This window comes from Artemia franciscana, chromosome 1 (assembly GCF_032884065.1).
Source record: "Artemia franciscana chromosome 1, ASM3288406v1, whole genome shotgun sequence".
Classification (NCBI taxonomy): Eukaryota; Metazoa; Arthropoda; class Branchiopoda; order Anostraca; family Artemiidae; genus Artemia; species Artemia franciscana.
This window is the reverse complement of record NC_088863.1, coordinates 45,924,266-45,943,131: the sequence shown is the minus strand read 5'-3', so window position 1 is coordinate 45,943,131 and position 18,866 is coordinate 45,924,266. Positions and strand designations below refer to the sequence as shown.

General features: G+C 35.6%; 2 protein-coding genes and 1 long non-coding RNA gene across 5 annotated transcripts in view; 2 read left to right on the top strand and 1 right to left on the bottom strand.

The window, feature by feature from the left end:
- The window catches only part of LOC136030462 (uncharacterized), a 417,595-nt gene that overhangs the window by 282,841 nt on the left and 115,888 nt on the right, over positions 1-18,866 (bottom strand). The gene's annotated exons all lie outside the window — the stretch shown is intronic.
- LOC136030498 (uncharacterized) overlaps positions 1-18,866 on the top strand; it is a 238,872-nt gene that overhangs the window by 191,126 nt on the left and 28,880 nt on the right. The window lies entirely within an intron of this gene.
- LOC136030419 (mediator of RNA polymerase II transcription subunit 6-like) overlaps positions 1-18,866 on the top strand; it is a 47,476-nt gene that overhangs the window by 23,365 nt on the left and 5,245 nt on the right. For both annotated transcript variants that reach the window (XM_065709389.1, XM_065709398.1), the window contains exons 2-3: positions 4,383-4,542; positions 11,359-11,533. In XM_065709389.1, the coding sequence (XP_065565461.1) occupies positions 4,383-4,542; positions 11,359-11,533 (335 nt within the window). The remainder of the gene's footprint in view (positions 1-4,382; positions 4,543-11,358; positions 11,534-18,866) is intronic.

Below are 18,866 nucleotides of genomic sequence, written 5' to 3'. Positions count from 1 at the left end.
TAGAATTGGATCGTGAACAAAGTTACAGTACGAGTGATCTATTGTCGTATGTACAAAATAACATTTCCAAGTTAACGTCGGAACAAAAAGACATTTATGATACGATAATGCATTGTGTCGATAACAACGTTGGAGAAATTTTCTTTTTGGATGCGCCAGGAGGTACTGGTAAAACGTTTGTGATAAAACTGATTCTGGCATCAATTCGATCAAAAAATGATATAGCGTTGGAAATTGCGTCGTCCGGAATAGCCGCAACATTGCTGCCTGGTGGAAGAACTGCTCATTCCGCTTTGAAATTGCCTCTGAACTTGCATTCTACAGAAACTCCCACGTGCAATATTTCCAAATCATCTGGGATGGGTAAAGTATTGCAGCAATGCAAACTTATTATTTGGGATGAGTGCACAATGGCACACAAAAAATCGCTCGAGGCTCTGGATCAATGCTTGAAAGATTTGCGAGGGAAGTCGAAACCCTTTGGCAGCATATTAATATTGCTTGCGGGAGATTTCAGGCAAACATTACCTATAATACCTAGATCAACTCCTGCAGACGAAATGAATGCTTGCCTGAAAAATTCTAATTTATGGGCACACATAAAAACATTAAAATTAACTACAAATATGCGTGTCCGATTGCAAAACGATGACTCTGGTCAAACATTTTCAGATCAATTGCTGGGAATGGGAAACGGAAAGCTCCCAGTAGACTCAATTTCAGGACGTATACAACTACCTGCTGATTTCTGTAATTTAGTGACGTCCAAAAATGAATTGATTGAAAAAGTATTTCCGAATATTCTAAAAAATTATAAAAATAATAAATGGCTAAGTGAAAGAGCGATTCTCGCACCCAAAAATATAGACGTCCACGAAATCAACAATATTGTTTTGACCAAGATTCGAGACCAGGCAGTCCTTTACAAGTCAGTCGACACAGTTTTGGAACCAAATGAAGCGGTTAATTATCCATCTGAATTTTTAAATTCCATAGATCTTTCAGGGTTTCCACCACACGTGCTACAACTAAAAATAGGCGTATCAATAATACTTTTAAGAAATATAAACCCACCAAAGCTTTGCAATGGCACTCGACTTGCCGTAAAAAAAAACAATGGAAAACCTAATAGAGGCCACAATCTTGACAGGGCCTTTTGAGGGTGAGGCTGTTCTTATTCCTCGCATTCCCATGATTCCAACGGATCTGCCTTTTCAATTTAAAAGATTGCAATTCCCAATTCGATTAGCATTTGCAATCACCATTAACAAAGCTCAAGGTCAATAATTAGAAAAATGTGGTATAGATCTTAATACTGATTGTTTTTCCCATGGACAATTGTACGTTGCATGTTCGAGGGTCGGTAAACCTGACAATCTATTTATATGCAGCGACAATTGGACAGCGAAGAATGTTGTATATTCGCAAGTTTTACGCAGTTAATTTGTATTTTGGAACCAAATGAAGCGGTTAATTATCCATCTGAATTTTTAAATTCCATAGATCCTTCAGGGTTTCCACCACACGTGCTACAACTAAAAATAGGCGTACCAATAATACTTTTAAGAAATATCAACCCACCAAAGCTTTGCAATGGCACGCGACTTGCCGTAAAAAAACAATGGAAAACCTATTAGAGGCCACAATCTTGACAGGGCCTTATGAGGGTGAGGCTGTTCTTATTCCTCGCATTCCCATGATTCCAACGGATCTGCTTTTTCAATTAAAAAGATTGCAATTCCCAATTCGATTAGCATTTACAACCACCATCAACAAAGCTCAAGGGCAATCACTAGAAAAATGCGGTATAGATCTTAATACAGATTGCTTTACCAATGTACAATTGTATGTTGCATCTTTGAGGGTCGGTAAACCTGACAATCTATTTATACGCACAGACAATGGGACAGCGAAGACTGTTGTATATTCACAAGTTTTACGTAGTTAATTTGTATTGTATCTATCTATCTATCTATCTATATAAAAACGAGTTGTGTGTATGCATGTTTGTTTGTTTGTAAAAAGAGCGTTTGCATATGACGTCATTATTAGTACATACGGCTTTGTATATGGACAGACAATGGGAAAGCCAAGAATGTTGTATATTCGCAATTTTTACGTAGTTTGAAACACATATATAAATCTATCTATATTCACAGGTGGGACACAGGGACACAACTACAATGGCGCGTAACTAATATGGCGCGTAACGACTTACGCGCGCGGGGGGGGGCTTGGGGGGGCGCGAAGCGCCCCACCAACTAGGTGTTGGGGTGGCGCGAAGCGCCACCCCAACAGCTAGTATATATATATATATAAATAAGTTGTATGTGTGTCGAGTGACGTCACTGTCCGCATATGACGTCTGAATTATTTCATCACATACCAATTCAAAAACGAATGTATTCAAGCCGAAGTAGCTCAGATATATAACTACCTGTGTTGGCGCAGTGGGTTTGACCTTAGCGTGGTAATACGGGACCCAGAGATCGAACCATGCTGCAGGAATGTACTACAGGGCCGACGCAGGGACCTTAGTAGTCAAGAAGCGTCGTTAATCCGATACAAATACAAAAACAGTAGCTCAGTTGGTAAAGCGTTATGTTCCAGGTTCTAGGTCCGAGAGGTTCCAGGTTCGAACCTTGGCTTTAGCATTAATACAAAAGAAGAAAAAAAACTTAAAAAGATAAAAACTACAAAAAAAAACTAAAAAGAAAATACAAAATAAAACTGAAAAAGTAAAAAAAACTAAAAAAAACTAAAAAACGTAAAAACTACAAATAAACTAAAAAGAAAAAAAAACTAAAAACTAATAAAAAAAACTAAAAACTGAAAAAGAAAAAAACTAAAAAAAGGAAAAAAACAGACAAATAAAGGAGAAAAAGAAAACTAAAAAAATAAAAAATAAAAAAAAATAAAAAAGGTAAATGTATTCAAGCCGAAGTAGCTGAGTTGGTAAAGCGTTATGTTCCAGGTTCTAGGTCCGAGAGGTTCCAGGTTCGAACCTTGGCTTTAGCATTAATACAAAAGAAGAAAAAACAACTAAAAAAATAAAAAAAAATAAAAAACAGGTAAAAACTACTAAAATAACTAAAAAAGCTAAAAAACTAAAAAAAAGTAAAAAACTAAAAACAAAAAAAAAACAAAAAAACTAAAAGGAAAAGGGTAAAAACAGCAAAAAAACTAAAAAGAAAAAAAAACTAAAAAAAGGTAAAAACTACAAAAAAAACTAAAAAAAAACCTAAAAAGCTAAAACATAGGTAAAAACCAAAAAAAAAACTAAAAAGAAAAAAAAGGAAAAAACTAAAAATTTATTTAATCATATACCAATTCAAAAACGAATGTATATACAGACCGGGACACAGGGAATATAAATGACGACCGGGACACTCAAACAGAAATTACAGACTGAGACACCGGGACACAAATGACGACTGGGACGTGTGTGTCGACTGACGTCATGTTTGTGTGTCGACTGACGTCATGTTTGTCGACTATAAATGACGACTGAGACACAGGGACACAACTACAACGGGGATGCCGAGGGGGACAGGGGGATATATAAATGACGATAGGGACACAGGGAATTTTTGATTAGCAATCACCATCAACAAAGCTCAAGGGCAATCATTAGAATAATGAGGTATAGATCTGAATACGGATTGTTTTTCCCATGGACAATTATATGTTGCATGTTCAAGAGTCGGTAAACCTGACAATCTATTTATATGTACAGACAATGGGACTGCGAAGAATGTTGTATATTCGCAAGTTTTGCGTAGTTAAAAACATAAATATATATATCTATCTATATTCACAGGTGGGACACAGGGACACAACTACAATGGCGCGTAACTAGTATGGCGCGTAACGACTTACGCGCGCGGGGGGGCGCGAAGCGCCCCCACCAACTAGGTGTTGGGGTGGCACGAAGCCACCCCAACAGCTAGTTACTATTAAAAATGTTTATTATTGGTGATTATTAAAAACGTATTATAATTATTATTAAAAATTATTGTAATATTATAAAAATTATTAAAATAATATCATTATTTAACTTATTGTGACTATATTTTAACTGTTATTTGTACATGATAAAATGGTCAAACCGCTTTTAAATATAAATACTTTTGCGGTCATGGGCGTCGATGAGGGGAGGGGGAGGTGCGCACTCCTCTACCTCCATTTTGAAAAAAATCGCCCCAAAACTGTGTTTTGTGAATTAACACCACTGGTTATAGAATGCTTCATGGGACTGTCTAGTCTTCATGGGACAATCTTTGGTAGGATTTATAACCACCAGATTGTATAGTTTCATGGAGGTAATATATTTAATATTCACAATCTTTAGAATCTTCTAAATATTTTATTCCGCCTTTCAGTGAGTATGCTTGGCTTGTCTTGGCACGATACCAATTTTATACCACATTTAAATACGAACAGTGTAATGGACTACTTTATGGAGCTTTCCAATCCATTCTATGACAAGACGTGTAACAACCAGATTGTGAAAATGCAACGGCTAAGTTTTGATCAGTTGGTGTAAGTTTATTTCCTTACTTTTAGTCTCTTTTTTCTCTCTGTCCCTGTTTTTTAATTTTATTCAGTCACATTTTTTATTTATTTTAAATTTAAACAATTCCTCAATTACGTTGGCTATCTAAACAACTAGTCTATCCGTGCAATCTCACGCAATGTCATTGAATTTGGTTAGATAACGCTCCGCCTTCGCTTGGATTGAATATCGCTTAACCCGCTCCATGTCATTGGATAAATAAAAATTAGTTTAAATAAATTTTTTTAATTAAATAAAAAAAACAAGTTTTTTTTAACTGAAAGTAAGGAGCGACTTTAAAACTTAAAACCAACAGAAATTACTTCGTATATGAAAGGGGCTGCTTCCTCAGCAACGCCCCGCTCTTTACGCTAAAGTTTGACTCTTTCTCTCAACTCTTCTTTTTAAAACATTAAAAAGCTTTAGCGTAAAGAGCGGGGCGTTGGTGAGTAAGCAGCCCCTTTCATATACAAAGTAATTTCTGTTCGTTTAAGTTTTAATGTCACTCCTTACTTTCAGTTAAAAAAACTTTTGTTTTTTTATTTATTTTCTGAACGTTTTTCAAGCAATGCATGTTTTGATTTTGGCTCTCCGCAGAGGAATAATTAAAACGAAATTTGTATATTTATTTTTTTTGGCTAAATGGCTTTCTCATAATTTTGATCGAATGATTTTGAGAAAAAAGAGCGGGGGAGGAAGCCTAGTTGCCCTCCGATTTTTTGGTTAATTAAAAAGGCAACTAGAACTTTTAATTTTTTACGAATTTTTTATTAGTAAAAGATATACGTAACTTATAAATTATCTTACGTAAAGAAATTTTGTATTCTCATGTTTTTATTACATATATGAGGGGATTCGCCCCCTCGTCAGTACCTCGCTCTTTACACTAAAGCTTAAATTTTGTCCCAATTCATTAAGAATGGCCCCTGACTCACAAAAGCCGTAGAATAAATAGTTGAAATTACTAAAAACACTTTAGCTTAAAGAGTGGGGTATTAAAAGGAGGTGAGCCCCTCATATGGGTAATAATTTCTGTTCGTTTTAAGTTTTAATGCTACTCCTTACTTCCAGCTGAAAAAAAAACTTTCATATTTATTTTTTCATTGTTTTTTTTTAATAATGCTAGTAAATCCTGCGCTCCCTTCATGGAAATTTTCTTCCACCATGACAAATTCCTCAATGGAAAGTTCCCCCAGCCTATCCCCCTCATTTCAACCCCTCCCCCCAACCATATAATCCTCCTGAAAATGCCTGTACACTTCCCAATAACCATTACTGTATGTAAGCACTGGTCAAAGTTTGTAACTTGTAGCCCCTCCCACTGGGACTGTGGGGGAGTAAGTCGTCCCCAAAGACATAGTTATAAGGTTTTTTGACTACGCTGAATAAAATGGCTATCTCAGAATTTTGATTCGTTGACTTTGGGAAAATAATTAGCGTGAGAGGGGGCCTAGGTGCCCTCCAATTTTTTCGGTCACTTAAAAAGGGCACTAGAAATTTTCATTTCCGTTAGAATGAGCCCTCTCGCCAAATTCTAGGACAACTGGGTCGATACGATCACCCCTGGGAAAAAAAACAAACAAACAAATAAACGCGCATCCGTTATCTGCCTTCTAGCAAAAAATACAAAATTCCACATTTTTGTAGATAGGTGCTTGAAACTTCTACCGTAGGGTTCTCTGATACGCTGAATCTGATGGTGTGATTTTCGTTAAGCTTCTATGACTTTTAGGGGGTGTTTCCTCCTATTTTCTAAAATAACGCAAATTTTCTCGGGCTCCTAGCTTTTGATGGGTAAGACTAAACTTAATGAAACGTATATATTTAAAATCAGCATTAAAATTCGATTCTTTTGATGTAGCTATTGGTATCAAAATTCCATTTTTTAGAGTTTTGGTTACTATTGAGCCGGGTCGCTCCTTACGTTACCACGTTACCACGAACTGTTTGATATCGTCAACCTTTCGGGAACCAAGTCATCTGATCGGATGACTTTTGAGGTTTTGCAAAAATATTGAAGCGAGAAATCTGTATAAGCATCAATAATCTGTGGTTTCAGGTGTTTTTCCTGTGGTCGGGGAGATGGAAGGGGATTGGAGGTATCTTCCAGAAAGGAAGCATAACCTTCTGGTAAGTCAAAAGCTCATAAAAATTTCTACACCAATTTTTTAAAATGTCATTCACTCCATAGTTGTCTTTCGTGTGCTCGTCGCAATAAATTTTCAAACAGTTCGTGATAACGAACTGTAGTAAGGACCCGGCTCAATAGTAACCGAAACTCTAAAAAAGGGCATTTTGATACAAATAGATATATCAAAAGAATTGGGTTTTTGGGCTAATTTTAAATATATAAGTTTTATCAAATTTACTCTTACCTATCAAAAGTTACGAGCCTGAGAAAATTTGTGTTATTTTCGAAAATAGGGATAAGCATCACCTTAAAAGTTATAGAATCTTAATGAAAATCCCACCATCAGATTCAGCGTATCAGAGAACCCTTCTGTAGAGGTTTCAAGCTCATATCTGCAAAATGTGGAATTTGGTATTTTTTGCCAGAAGACAGATCACGGATGCGTGTTTATTTGTTTACCTGGGATTTTTTTTTCAGGGGTGATTGTATCGACCCAGTGGTCCTAGAATGTCGCAAGAAGGCTTATTCTAGCGGAAATTAAAACTTCTAGTGCCTTTTTTAAGTGACAAAAAACTGGAGGGCAACTAGGACCCCTCCCACGTTCATTTTTCCCAAATTCACCGGATCAAAATTTTTAGATAGCCATCTTGTTCAGCATAGTCCAAAAATCTAATAACTATGGTTTTGAGGACGACTTAATCCCCCTCTGTCTACGGACGAAGGGCTGCAAGTTATGACCTTTGCCCATTGTTTACATATAGTAATGGTTATTGGGAAGTATACTGGCGTTTTCACGGGGGGGGTCTGGTGGGGGTCGGGGGGAGGTGGTTACGCGGGGGATCTGTCCATGAAGGAATTTATCATAGGAGAAGAGAATTTTCATGAAGGGGGCGCTTGATTTTTTGGCATTATTTAGAAAAAACAATGAGAAAATAAATAAGAAACAAGTTTTTTCAACTGAAAGTAAGGAGCAGCATTGAAACTTAAAACGAACATAAATTATTCCGTATATGAGGGGTTTCGTCTCCTCCTCAAGCGAGATATTGTCGGCGAGATATGACGGAGATATTGAGGGGCAAACCCCCTCATATACGTAATAAAAATATACGAATTTAGAAGTTCGTTACGCGAGTTAATTTGCAAGTTACGTATATTTATTACTGATAAAAACTTTCATAAATAAAATTAAAAGTTCTAGTGGCCTTTTTAAGTAACAAAAAATTGGAGGGCAACTAGGCCTCCTCCTCGCCCTTTGTTTTCTCAAAATCGTCCTATCTAAACTTTGAGAAAGCCATTTAGCCAAACAAATAAAATTAAAATGCAAATTTCATTTTAATTATTCATGTACGGTGAGCCAAAATCAAAACCTGCATTAATAAAAACTTCAGTTGTGAGAAAGAGTCAAACTTTAGCGTAAAGAGTGGGGTGTTTAAGAGGGGACAACCCCTTTCATTTACGAATAATTTCTGTTCCTCTTAAGTTTTAATGTCGCTCCTTAAATTCAGTTAAGAAAACTTTGTTTTAATTTAATTCTGTGAAAGATGCAGCTAGAATGTTTTGCGTTAAAATACTCAAATTGTGGTCAAACAGTTCGTGGTAACGAACTGTAGTAAGGAGCGACCCGGCTCAATAGTAACCAAAACTCTAAAAAATGGAATTTTGATACCAATAGCTACATCAAAAGAATCGCATTTTAATGCTGGTTTTAAATATATAAGTTTCATCAAGTTTAGTCTTACCCATCAAAAGTTACGAGCCTGAGAAAATTTGCGTTATTTTAGAAAATAGGGGGAAACGCCCCCTAAAAGTCATAGAATCTTAACGAAAATCACACCATCAGATTCAGCGTATCAGAGAACCCTACTGTAGAAGTTTCGAGCTCCTATCTACAAAAATGTGGAATTTTGCATTTTTTGCCAGAAGGCAGATCACGGATGCGTGTTTATTTGTTTTTTTGTTTTTTTGTTTTTTTTTGTTTTTTTTTCCCAGGGGTGATCGTATCGACCCAGTTGTCCTAGAATGTTGCAAGAGGGCTCATTCTAACGGAAATGAAAAGTTCTAGTGCCCTTTTTAAGTGACCAAAAAAATTGGAGGGCACCTAGGCCCCCTCCCACGCTAATTATTTTCCCAAAGTCAACGGATCAAAATTCTGAGATAGCCATTTTATTCAGCGTAGTCGAAAAACCTTATAACTATGTCTTTGGGGACGACTTACTCCCCCACAGTCCCCGTGGGAGGGGCAACAAGTTACAAACTTTGACCTGTGCTTACATATAGTAATGGTTATTGGGAAGTATACAGGCGTTTTCAGGAGGATTTTTTTGGTTTGGGGGAGGGGTTGAGAAGAGGGGGATATGCTGGGGGAACTTTCCTTCGAGAATTTGTAACGGGAGAAGAAAATTTCCATGAAGGGAGAGCAGGATTTACTAGCATTATTTAAAAAAAAAAAATTAAAAAATAAAAGTGAAAAAGCTTTTTCAGCTGGAAGTAAGGAACAGCAATAAAACTTAAAACAAACAGAAATTATTACCCATATGAGGGGCTCACCTCCTTCTAATACCTCGCTCTTTACGCTAAAGTATTTTCGGTAATTTCAACTACTTATTCTACGGCTTTTGTGATTCAGGGGGTCATTCTTAATGAATTGGGATACAATTTAAGCTTTAGTGTAAAGAGCGAGGTACTGACGATGGGGCGAATCCCCTCATATATGTAATAAAAACATGAGAATACAAAAGTTCTTTACGTAAGCTAATTTATAAGTTACGTAAATCTTTTACCAATAAAAAGATTCGTAAAAAATTAAAAGTTCTAGTTGCCTTTTTAATTAACCAAAAAATCGGGGGGCAACTAGGCTTCGTCCCCCGCTCTTTTTTTCTCAAAATCATTCGATCAAAATTATGAGAAAGCCATTGAGCCAAAAAAAAAATATGCAAATTTCGTTTTGATTATTCCTCTGCGGAGAGCCAAAATCAAAACATGGATTGATTCAAAAACGTTCAGAAATTAAATAAAAAAAACAAGTTTTTTCAACTGAAAGTAAGGAGTGACATCAAAACTTAAAACGCACAGAAATTACTTCGTATATGAAAGAGGCTGCTTCCTCATCAACGCCCCGCTCTTTACGCTAAAGTTTTTTACTGTTTTAGAAAGAAGAATTGAGAGAAAGAGTCAAACTTTAGCGTAAAGAGCGGGGCGTTGATGAGGAAGCAGCCTCTTTCATATACGAAGTAATTTCTGTGCGTTTTAAGTTTTGATGTCACTCCTTACTTTCAGTTGAAAAAACTTGTTTTTTTTATTTAATTTCGGCAAAAGGGGATCCCAGACGGAGCTTTTGCACTATTTACCAAAGGCGTCGAGGAAGAATTTGTTTGTACTGTTTACCAACGTTTTTAAGAAGCAAACTTGAAAGAATATTGCATTAAAACAAAAGACGATTTAAAAATCTGTGCTTATTCAATTTTTTCTATATTTAATATTAACGTGTAAATATGATTTTGGATATTTTCTTTGATATATGTGTTTTGGGTATTAGGTTTAAATTTATTGACAAAGGCTTATTCCCCGAACCATACATTAATAAATATGAGCCGAAAGAGGCAACATTGACCTATATGTCCTAATATCGGGAGAAGGGGTTGGATTGGGCATGCTCCCCCTGAAATATGTACTTGATGTCTTCTAATTGGCTGCATATTCAAATTTACCAGGAAAAGTCGAGGTTTTATTCAAAATTACTATCTTGGTCTCGTGCAGCTTTTCTTCAAAAAAAGCAACTTCACAAAGAAGTATTTTTTTTTTAAGAACTTTAAAAAGAAGTACTTCTTTTTAACTATTTAAAAAGAAGTAAGGTATATTTTTTGTCAAACCCTGTGTCAGGTCAATAATCTTCAGTGATCTTCTGCAGAAGTGAATATCAATGATCTATGCAAAAGAGGGGGGAGGAGGAGCTGCTTGACGCCTCTCCAGAAATATTTTTGGACCCATCCCCTCTAAGAATCCTCTAATACGCCATCCTTTAAACTTCAAACCTACAGAATATTTGTATGAGACCTAAAGCATCGGAGAAGTCTGGTTGTACCCTTAGATATTGACATCTTAGATGAATATGTGAGTATTAGGGGAGGTGGTGAAAATCTTCAGTATAAATCTGGCTCGAAAATGCATTCTAAGACCTCACTGGCTATACCTGACTTATGAAACCAAGAAAGGAAGGGATATAATAAATGAAAAACAACAATCAAATAAGTGAGAAATCAAGGTTTTTGTCAGCCAGTAGCAAAATATGAAGACGAAAATCAAGCAAATATTTTGACAAGGACCTCCGCCAAGTCGTCCTCAGCGCTAAAGAAAAAAAAAAAAAAAAAAAAAAAATCTAACCTTTCGAAATGAATTATGCAAAAGGAAAAAAGGTTTGAGTATTGAGGACGACTTAACAGAGGTCCTTTTCGAAATATTTGCTTGATTTTCGTCTTCACATTTTGCTACTAGCTGACAGATTCCTCGTTTTCTCACCTTTTTGACTTTTTTCATTTATTATATACTTATACTTTCTGGTTTTGAGTTTCCAGGTTTTTGGTTTTCCTTTGCTGAAATTTGAGAACACCCTATTTTGGTTATTAATAGCCACAACTAAGTTGGCTCTTTCGTTGACAATACAGTTTTACTCTAGAAATATGGTTGGGATTGAGTACATGCTACTGCACGCTCAGGAGCCTATCTTGTATGTCATCAGAAAGCACCACAGACATTCACCAACCCAAACCACACCGCTTGCCGATTATTATATAATTGCCGGCACTGTTTTTCAAGCACCAGATCTCGGGTCAGTCATCAATTCCAGAATTGTAAGTTGTCTCTTTTTTTTGTAGCTTTATCTAATTGGGGCATTATCAATACTGAATATGTAGTCGAAATTTACCATTTTTCAAGTTTAAAATGTTAGAGAGAATGAATTATAATTTATTTCATAACAACATAATGAATGTTTTTTTTTTGTAAAGCAGTCAATGCTGTTTTTTCACTCCTCTTGCCTTGTTTTCCTTCTTTTTTTATTTTCTTCTTATTTTCCTGTTTATGTTCTTTATTTATTTGTTTACTTTTTATTTATTATTTATTTTTATTTATTCATCATCTTATTTATTTATTTACTTATTTATTTCTTTATTTTCCCTCTGTTTTTTCTTCTTATTTTCTTGTTCTTTTTCTTGTTTTTATTCCTTCTAGTTTTTTTACTTTACAAATGTTAAGCCTATACTTCCAATTCTTCAGATTGATAGGTCTCAGATTTTTTACATAGAACCTGTTCCTCTTTTCTGTTTTCTTAACTCGCTTGTTTTCTTTATTCTTATATTTTTCTTATTTACTATGCCTCAAAGACTGTCGTTCCCTCTCATTACTTTCTCTTTCCTATGTTTTTAGATCGCCTTATAATTACTCTTTTGTAAAGACTCGGATTCAGGAGAGTTGTTAGTTACTTTGAAGAAGAAAAAAAAATGATTAACAATTAATCATTAAAAGTGATTACTATTTAATCAAGACGATTTTTTTTATATAGAGTTATGGTAAAAACTAATTGTACTTCACATAGCTTCTGCATTCAGCAAAATATTAATTGTGCCAAATTTAATCATTGTCGTTTTCAGTGGCATTGAAAGTTTCAGAAAGGTGCTAGTTTCAAGACTGCAATACCGTTAGAAAGTAAGGCCAAACTTTCACACAGTATTGTATTCTTCTCAAAACCACTGGCTATGACTAAAATTAGCATGTCTGATATTGCTTATACGTGAATTTGTCCTCTTTTTACGAGAAACACAGTTACCAGCTATCCAAAACCTATTACATGGTATTTGTCGCTCCAATCAATTAAAGGAAATTAATTAAATACACCCTTTTTGTTTCCCGTTAAGAAACACTTAACCAGAAAATTACTGAAACTATAAATAATCAAAGACATAAAAATCACCCCGCTTGAGAGAACCAGTCAGGGTAGAGCTTTCCACTAACTTTCAATCTTTTCCTTTTTAAAGCCTGATCAAATAATTTCACGCCTGAAATTTTTAATAAACTTTCTTAACCAACACAAAAAGTGAAAGATCAATCAGGAAATAATAAACATCGTGTATGTCCCCCCACAAAAATCTTTTGAGCATGAAACAGGCAGTAGAAAATCGAAAAAGGGGAAAATAATTGGTCTCCATTCAATAATCAAAGGTCCCGAAAGAGATATGGGGCTTAGAATGAACAAAATAACTGAAAAGGTAAATGTTTATCTTAAGCTGCACCACAATTTTTTTTTCTGCTACCCAAAAAATTAAAATATTTTACGAATCAAAAGAAATGCTTGGGACATTTTCATTTTGAGTCGTAAAAAAATATTTTTTTCTAGGCAGGCTAAGTTTCATTTTATTCTTCTGTTTAGTTTTTTTTTTCTTACTCTCTTTCACTTAAGTTCCGTCTGACCTTTGTGACGGCATTACGGTATCTTCTCCTCTAGTGATCCATTAACTATAATGGTAATATTCTAATCAATTTGGCCCCACGACTGGCCCACGATTTAATTTTTGATCCGAAGAAAATTGTTTGTTTTTGGCAACCCCAGCAGGAGAATTAGTTTTCTTTTTACTATTTAGTGTATTTGGACGCTAGAGATATTTTTTAATTTTTTATTTAATATTGTTATAATAATAATAATAATATTTATTACCCACAAATATACAAAAGTATAAACAGTGGAGTACAGAGAAAAAATTAATAAACAAAGCAAAAACAAAAGTATACGTAACTCAACAATGGCAAGCACAATAAAGCTAATATAACAAAGAAAAAACAATATAATAAAATAAACTTACAAATCAGTAGAACAGACGAAGTAAAGCTGCATTGATAACTAGAAATATTTACAAACACGCATAGACCGCCGCTCATCTTTCGCATTCATCAAATTCATCATTTATTAATAGCCCACAAAGATAACCCTATGGAGAAAAGAAAAGGCAAACAAAATTGACAAAACGACCCCAAAAAAAAGAAACTAAATACTTATCCTACATAATACATAAATAACAAGAGAAAATATAACTAAACTAGAAAGATAACTTATAAGAAGAAGAAGATTATGGCAGCATCGCCCCATACAGGGAATTATTCTTGCAGAGAGATCGGACATAGCGAGAAAGCCGATTTTAGACGGCCAGGTATGGATCAAGAATGCCATATCTTTCACTAATCCAAGAGTTTCTAGTCCAGGGTTTTATCTTTGACCTAAGATCTGTCTGGCCTTTGGGACTGTGTTGGGGCTTGTTCTTTTCTGATGATCCGTTAATTATAGTGCTGATATTCTGAATGATTCGGTCCCAAGACTGCCCCACGCTTCCTCTTCCTCTTCTTCGTAGGAAAAAGTATTTAGTACGGTACATTGGGATATCAGAAATATCTTTTAAGTTTCTTTTAGTATTTGTATTTATTTTTTTTTGACTCAAGTACTGTCTGGCCTTTGTGACTGTGTTAGGACCTATTCTCTTCTGTTGATCTGTTAGGTATAGTGGCGATGCTCTGAACGATTCGATCCCACGACTACCCCCTGCTTTTATTTATGGTCTAAAAAAATTTACTATATAGTAAAGGCCTTCAAAGACGTCGACAGTACCTTCCTTTTCCAGATTGGCAGTATGCCCTTGAAGCTGGAGCTAGTGGTTAGGAGGCTGGTTAGATCGTGGTTGCAGAGGTAGCTGCAACCTAAAGGACGAATTTCGGCCAATAGTAATCCAACAATAGATATTTTGGTGTGGGCGTTTTAACGCCACCGTGGTCTTCTGCCACCGTATGTTTTCCGCTATCCGGGAAATCTTTCATCATCAAGAGGATTAGTTGGGTCAGAATAGACAGGTTAGGTTAGTCTGTGTCTATACCTATGTCTATTTTTGTCTATATCTGTGTCTATGTCTATTTCTGTTTCTATGTCTGTGTCTGATCTTATGTCTATGTCTATATCTATGTCTATTCTGACCTACCTGAATTAAAAGGTGGCGGAAAACATATGGTGGCGGGAAACCGCGGTGGCATCAAAACACTGCTACGAATATTTTAAATAGTCAACGAATTTGATGCTTTCAAGATTGGTTTCAATAATTTTGTTCGTTTCTAGTTTTAATGTTGGTCCTTACTTTCAGTAGAAATAACTTGTTTTTTTTATTTAGTTTCTGATTGTTTTCAAGAAATACAGAGGTCTAAGCAATATATGATATGGGGTACCAAATGTAAAGTACCCGACGATGTAAGAAATTAATTTTAAAAAATGTTTTACAAGTATGGAGCAACATTAAAACTTAAACGAGTATCGTCGCTCGTTTCGCTAAAGTTTTTTTTAGTGCTCTAAAATGTTTTTTATTCCAATTCAAGGGGTCTTGCGTGTGTAAAGTCGTTCTTAAAAAATAGGGGAAAAAAGTCAAACTTTAGCGTCAAGAGTGAAGGGTTGAGGAGGAGGTCGATCCCCCCTCCTCATACACGGAATAATTTATATTCGTTTCGTTTTAATGTTACTCCTCACTTCCAGTTGAAAAGAAAACTAGTTTTCCTTCTTAATTTGTGATCGCTTTTAAAATCACGCCTGAAAGTTCCCCCTCTCCCCCATAGTGAAAAAATCCCCTTCTCCGCTTAGTGGAAAAATTTCCCTCGCCGTAGTAGAGAAACTCCCCTCGCCAAGTGAAAAGTACCACCTAGCACCAATAATAAAAATAAAAGTATTAGCGGAAATCAGAAGTTATTGAATAAAATTTTTCTACAGTAAGAAAGGTGGCATCATCCCACAGCGCCCTAATTTAGGATGAACCTCAATGAAAGGAGATGAGATATAGTTGTACCCCCCCCCCCTCGTCTCACCAAAAAAACACCTCTTTCCACATTTATCTGAAGGCTTTTTTAGGCATATGACAGCCTCCCTACACAACGATCCTAGCACTAGCACCTTCCTAGACAGATCCTAGTACCTTCATGATAGCTGATGTGCAATTATATAATTGATGTGCAATTATATAATCAATGAACATAAATTCATGAAGAAAAAGTCAATCAACATAGTTAAATCAAGCATTAAGATATATTTCTATATTAAGCATTTATCTTGTATTGACTATGTGACTTTTCAATGACTAATGCACCACCGTGTGGCTTTACTTTCCTGCTGGGAAGCAGAGAAAGTAATATACACTTTTGATACTATTTGATACACTTTTTGATACTATTTGACATTGTTGAACATTGTACTACTCATGAAACTACGAAAGGCGTGCATAATTGGCTTAGTAGTTGTGCGTAGTTGACTTTTCTTAAACCCTTAAACAGATGCAACTTAATCCACAAATAAATACAGGTATCTATTTATGGAAGGGAACCGGTTTTTCTTTTGGTTAGTCAATATTACGGAGCTTTTACGGCATTTATTTACGGTATTTATCTTGTATTGACTATGTGACTTTTCAATGACTAATGCACCACCGTATGGCTTTACTTTCTCTGCTGGGAAGCTCCATATACAGTTTTTTGATACTATTATATCTATTGGCTGTCTCAGGATTGTCAGTCGATGAAAAATTAGCCCTCTTTTGTGCAAAATCATAGCTTGGTGCCACAAAATGGCAGAAAAGTTACTTTCCCGTAGTGCAGCATTTTTGGTTACTGAAAAGGGGCAATAGAAATTTTAATATCCGTTCTTGTGAGCTGTCTCTCGATGTTTTTGGACCATTTGTTTGGTATGATTCTTCTGGGGAAAATAAAAAAAATTCTACATTTTTCTATATTGCAGCTTGAAGCCTCTACTGTAGGGTTTTCTGATATGTTGAATCTAATAATGTGATTTTTATTAATATTGTTTTTGTTTTGTTTCCCCCCTTTTTGAAAATCGAGCAAATTTTCTCAGGCTCCTAGCTTATGGTGGGTTGTATGAAATTAAAAAAAAACAAACTTGTATATTTGGAATCAGTATAAAAATCCGATTCTATTGATGCATTAATTGTTGTCAAAATTCTGGTTTATAGAGTTTCTATTGACCAGAGTCGTTTTTTTTTTCAGTTCGTTACCACGGACTGTTTGATTCATATATTAGTCCCTCAGGCGCTTGGCCACGATAGCGAATTTTGAGAACATGTTCCCAATCAGGGCTACGGTATTTTCAGAGACTTCTATGGTTCATGTTTAATAATTCATAAATCTAGACCAAAGTGTTTTGTCCAAACGGTCTTGTCCAAAGCCGACTTGATGTTCTTCTATTATGTGATTTGTCAAAGATTTCTGTCTGTGAAGTTGGACTTCAGTGGGAATTAAATAAAAAAAGACAAGTTTTTTAAATGAGAGTAAGGAGGGACATTAAAACTTAAAACAAACAGAAATTACTCCTTATATGAAAGGGGTTTTCCTCCTCAACGCCCTGCTCTTTACGCTAAAGTTTGACTCTTTCTCTAAACTCTACTCTTTAAAACAGTAAAAAACTTTAGCGTAAAGAGCGGGGCGTTGAGGAGGAAAAGCCCCTTTCATATAAGGAGTAATTTCTGTTCGTTTTAAGTTTTAATGTCGCTTTTACTTACATTTGAAATTTTTTTTTCTTATTTAATTTCTGGACGTTTTTGAATTAATGCATGTTTTGATCTTGGCTCTCTGCACATAAAAAATTAAAACGAAATTTGCATATTAATTTTTTTTGGCTAAATAGCTTTCTCATTGTTTTATTCGGAAGATTTTGAGAAAAAAGGATAGAGGGGGGAAGCCTAGTTGTCCTCCAATTTTTTGATTAATTAAAAAGGCAACTAGAACTTTTATTTTCTTACGAGTTTTTATTAGTAAAAACATTCGTAAGTTACGAATTAACTTACGTAACGAACTTCTATATTCGCATGTTTTTATTGCGTATATTAGGAGGTTCACCCCTCGTCGATACCTCGCTCTTTACACTAAAGCTTAAATTTTGTTCCAATTTCTTAAGAATGACCCCTGAATCACAAAGGCCGTAGAATAAATAGTTGAAATTGCTAAGAATACTTTTCCGTAAAGAGAGAGGTATTACGAGGAGGTAAACCCCTCATATGCTTAATAATTTCTGTTTGTTTTAAGTTTTAATGCTGCCCCTCACTTTCAGTAGAAAAAACATTTCATGTTTATTTTTCATTGCTTTTTAAATAATGCTAGAAAATCCTGTGCCCCCTTCATTGAAAGTCTCTTTCCCCCTGAGAAGTTCCTCCATGGAAAGATCCACCCACGTAACCCATCCCCTCAACTCTCCCCCCTAACCAAAAAAAAAACCCTGAAAACGTCTGTACTTGCCAGTAGTCAATACTGTATGTAAACACAGGTCAAAGTTTGTAACTTGCAGCCCCTCCCACGGGGACTGCGGGTGAGTAAGTCGTCCCCAACGACAAAGTTATTAGGTTTTTCGACTATGGTGAATAAAATAGATATCTCAGAATTTTGGTCCGGTGACTTTGGGGGAAAAATGAGCGTGGGAAGGGGCCTAGGTGGCCACCAATTTTCGGTCACTTAAAAAGGGCCCTAGAATTTTTAATTTCCATTAGAATGAGCCTTCTCGTGACATTCTGGGACCACTGAATCGATATGATCACACCTGGGAAAAAAAACAAATTAACACGCATCCGTGATTTGTCTTCTGGCAAAAAATGCGAAATTCAACATTTTCAAACAGTTCGTGGTAACGAACTGTAGTAAGGAGCGACCCGGCTCAGTAGTAAAAACTCTAAAAAACGGAATTTTGATGCTAAAAGATACATCAAAAGAATCAAATTTTCCTGCTGATTTTAAATATATAGGTTTCATCAAATTTAGTCTTTGTCATCAAATGTTAAGAGCCTGAGAAAATTTGCCTTATTCTGGAAAACTGGGGAAAACACCCCCTAAAAGTCATACCATCGCATTCAGCGTATTAGAAAACCCCACAGCGAAAATTTCAAGCTCCTATCTACAAAGATGTGGAACTTCGTATTTTTTGCCACAAGACAGGTCACGGGTGCGTGTTTTTTTTTTTTTTTTTTTTTTCTCCAGGGGTCATCGTATTGACCAAGTGGTCCCCAAATGTCGCAAGAGGGCTGATTCTAACGGAAATGAAAAGTTCTAGTGCCCATTTTAAGTGACCGAAAAAATTGGAGGGCACCTAGGCCCCCTCCCACCCTCATTGTT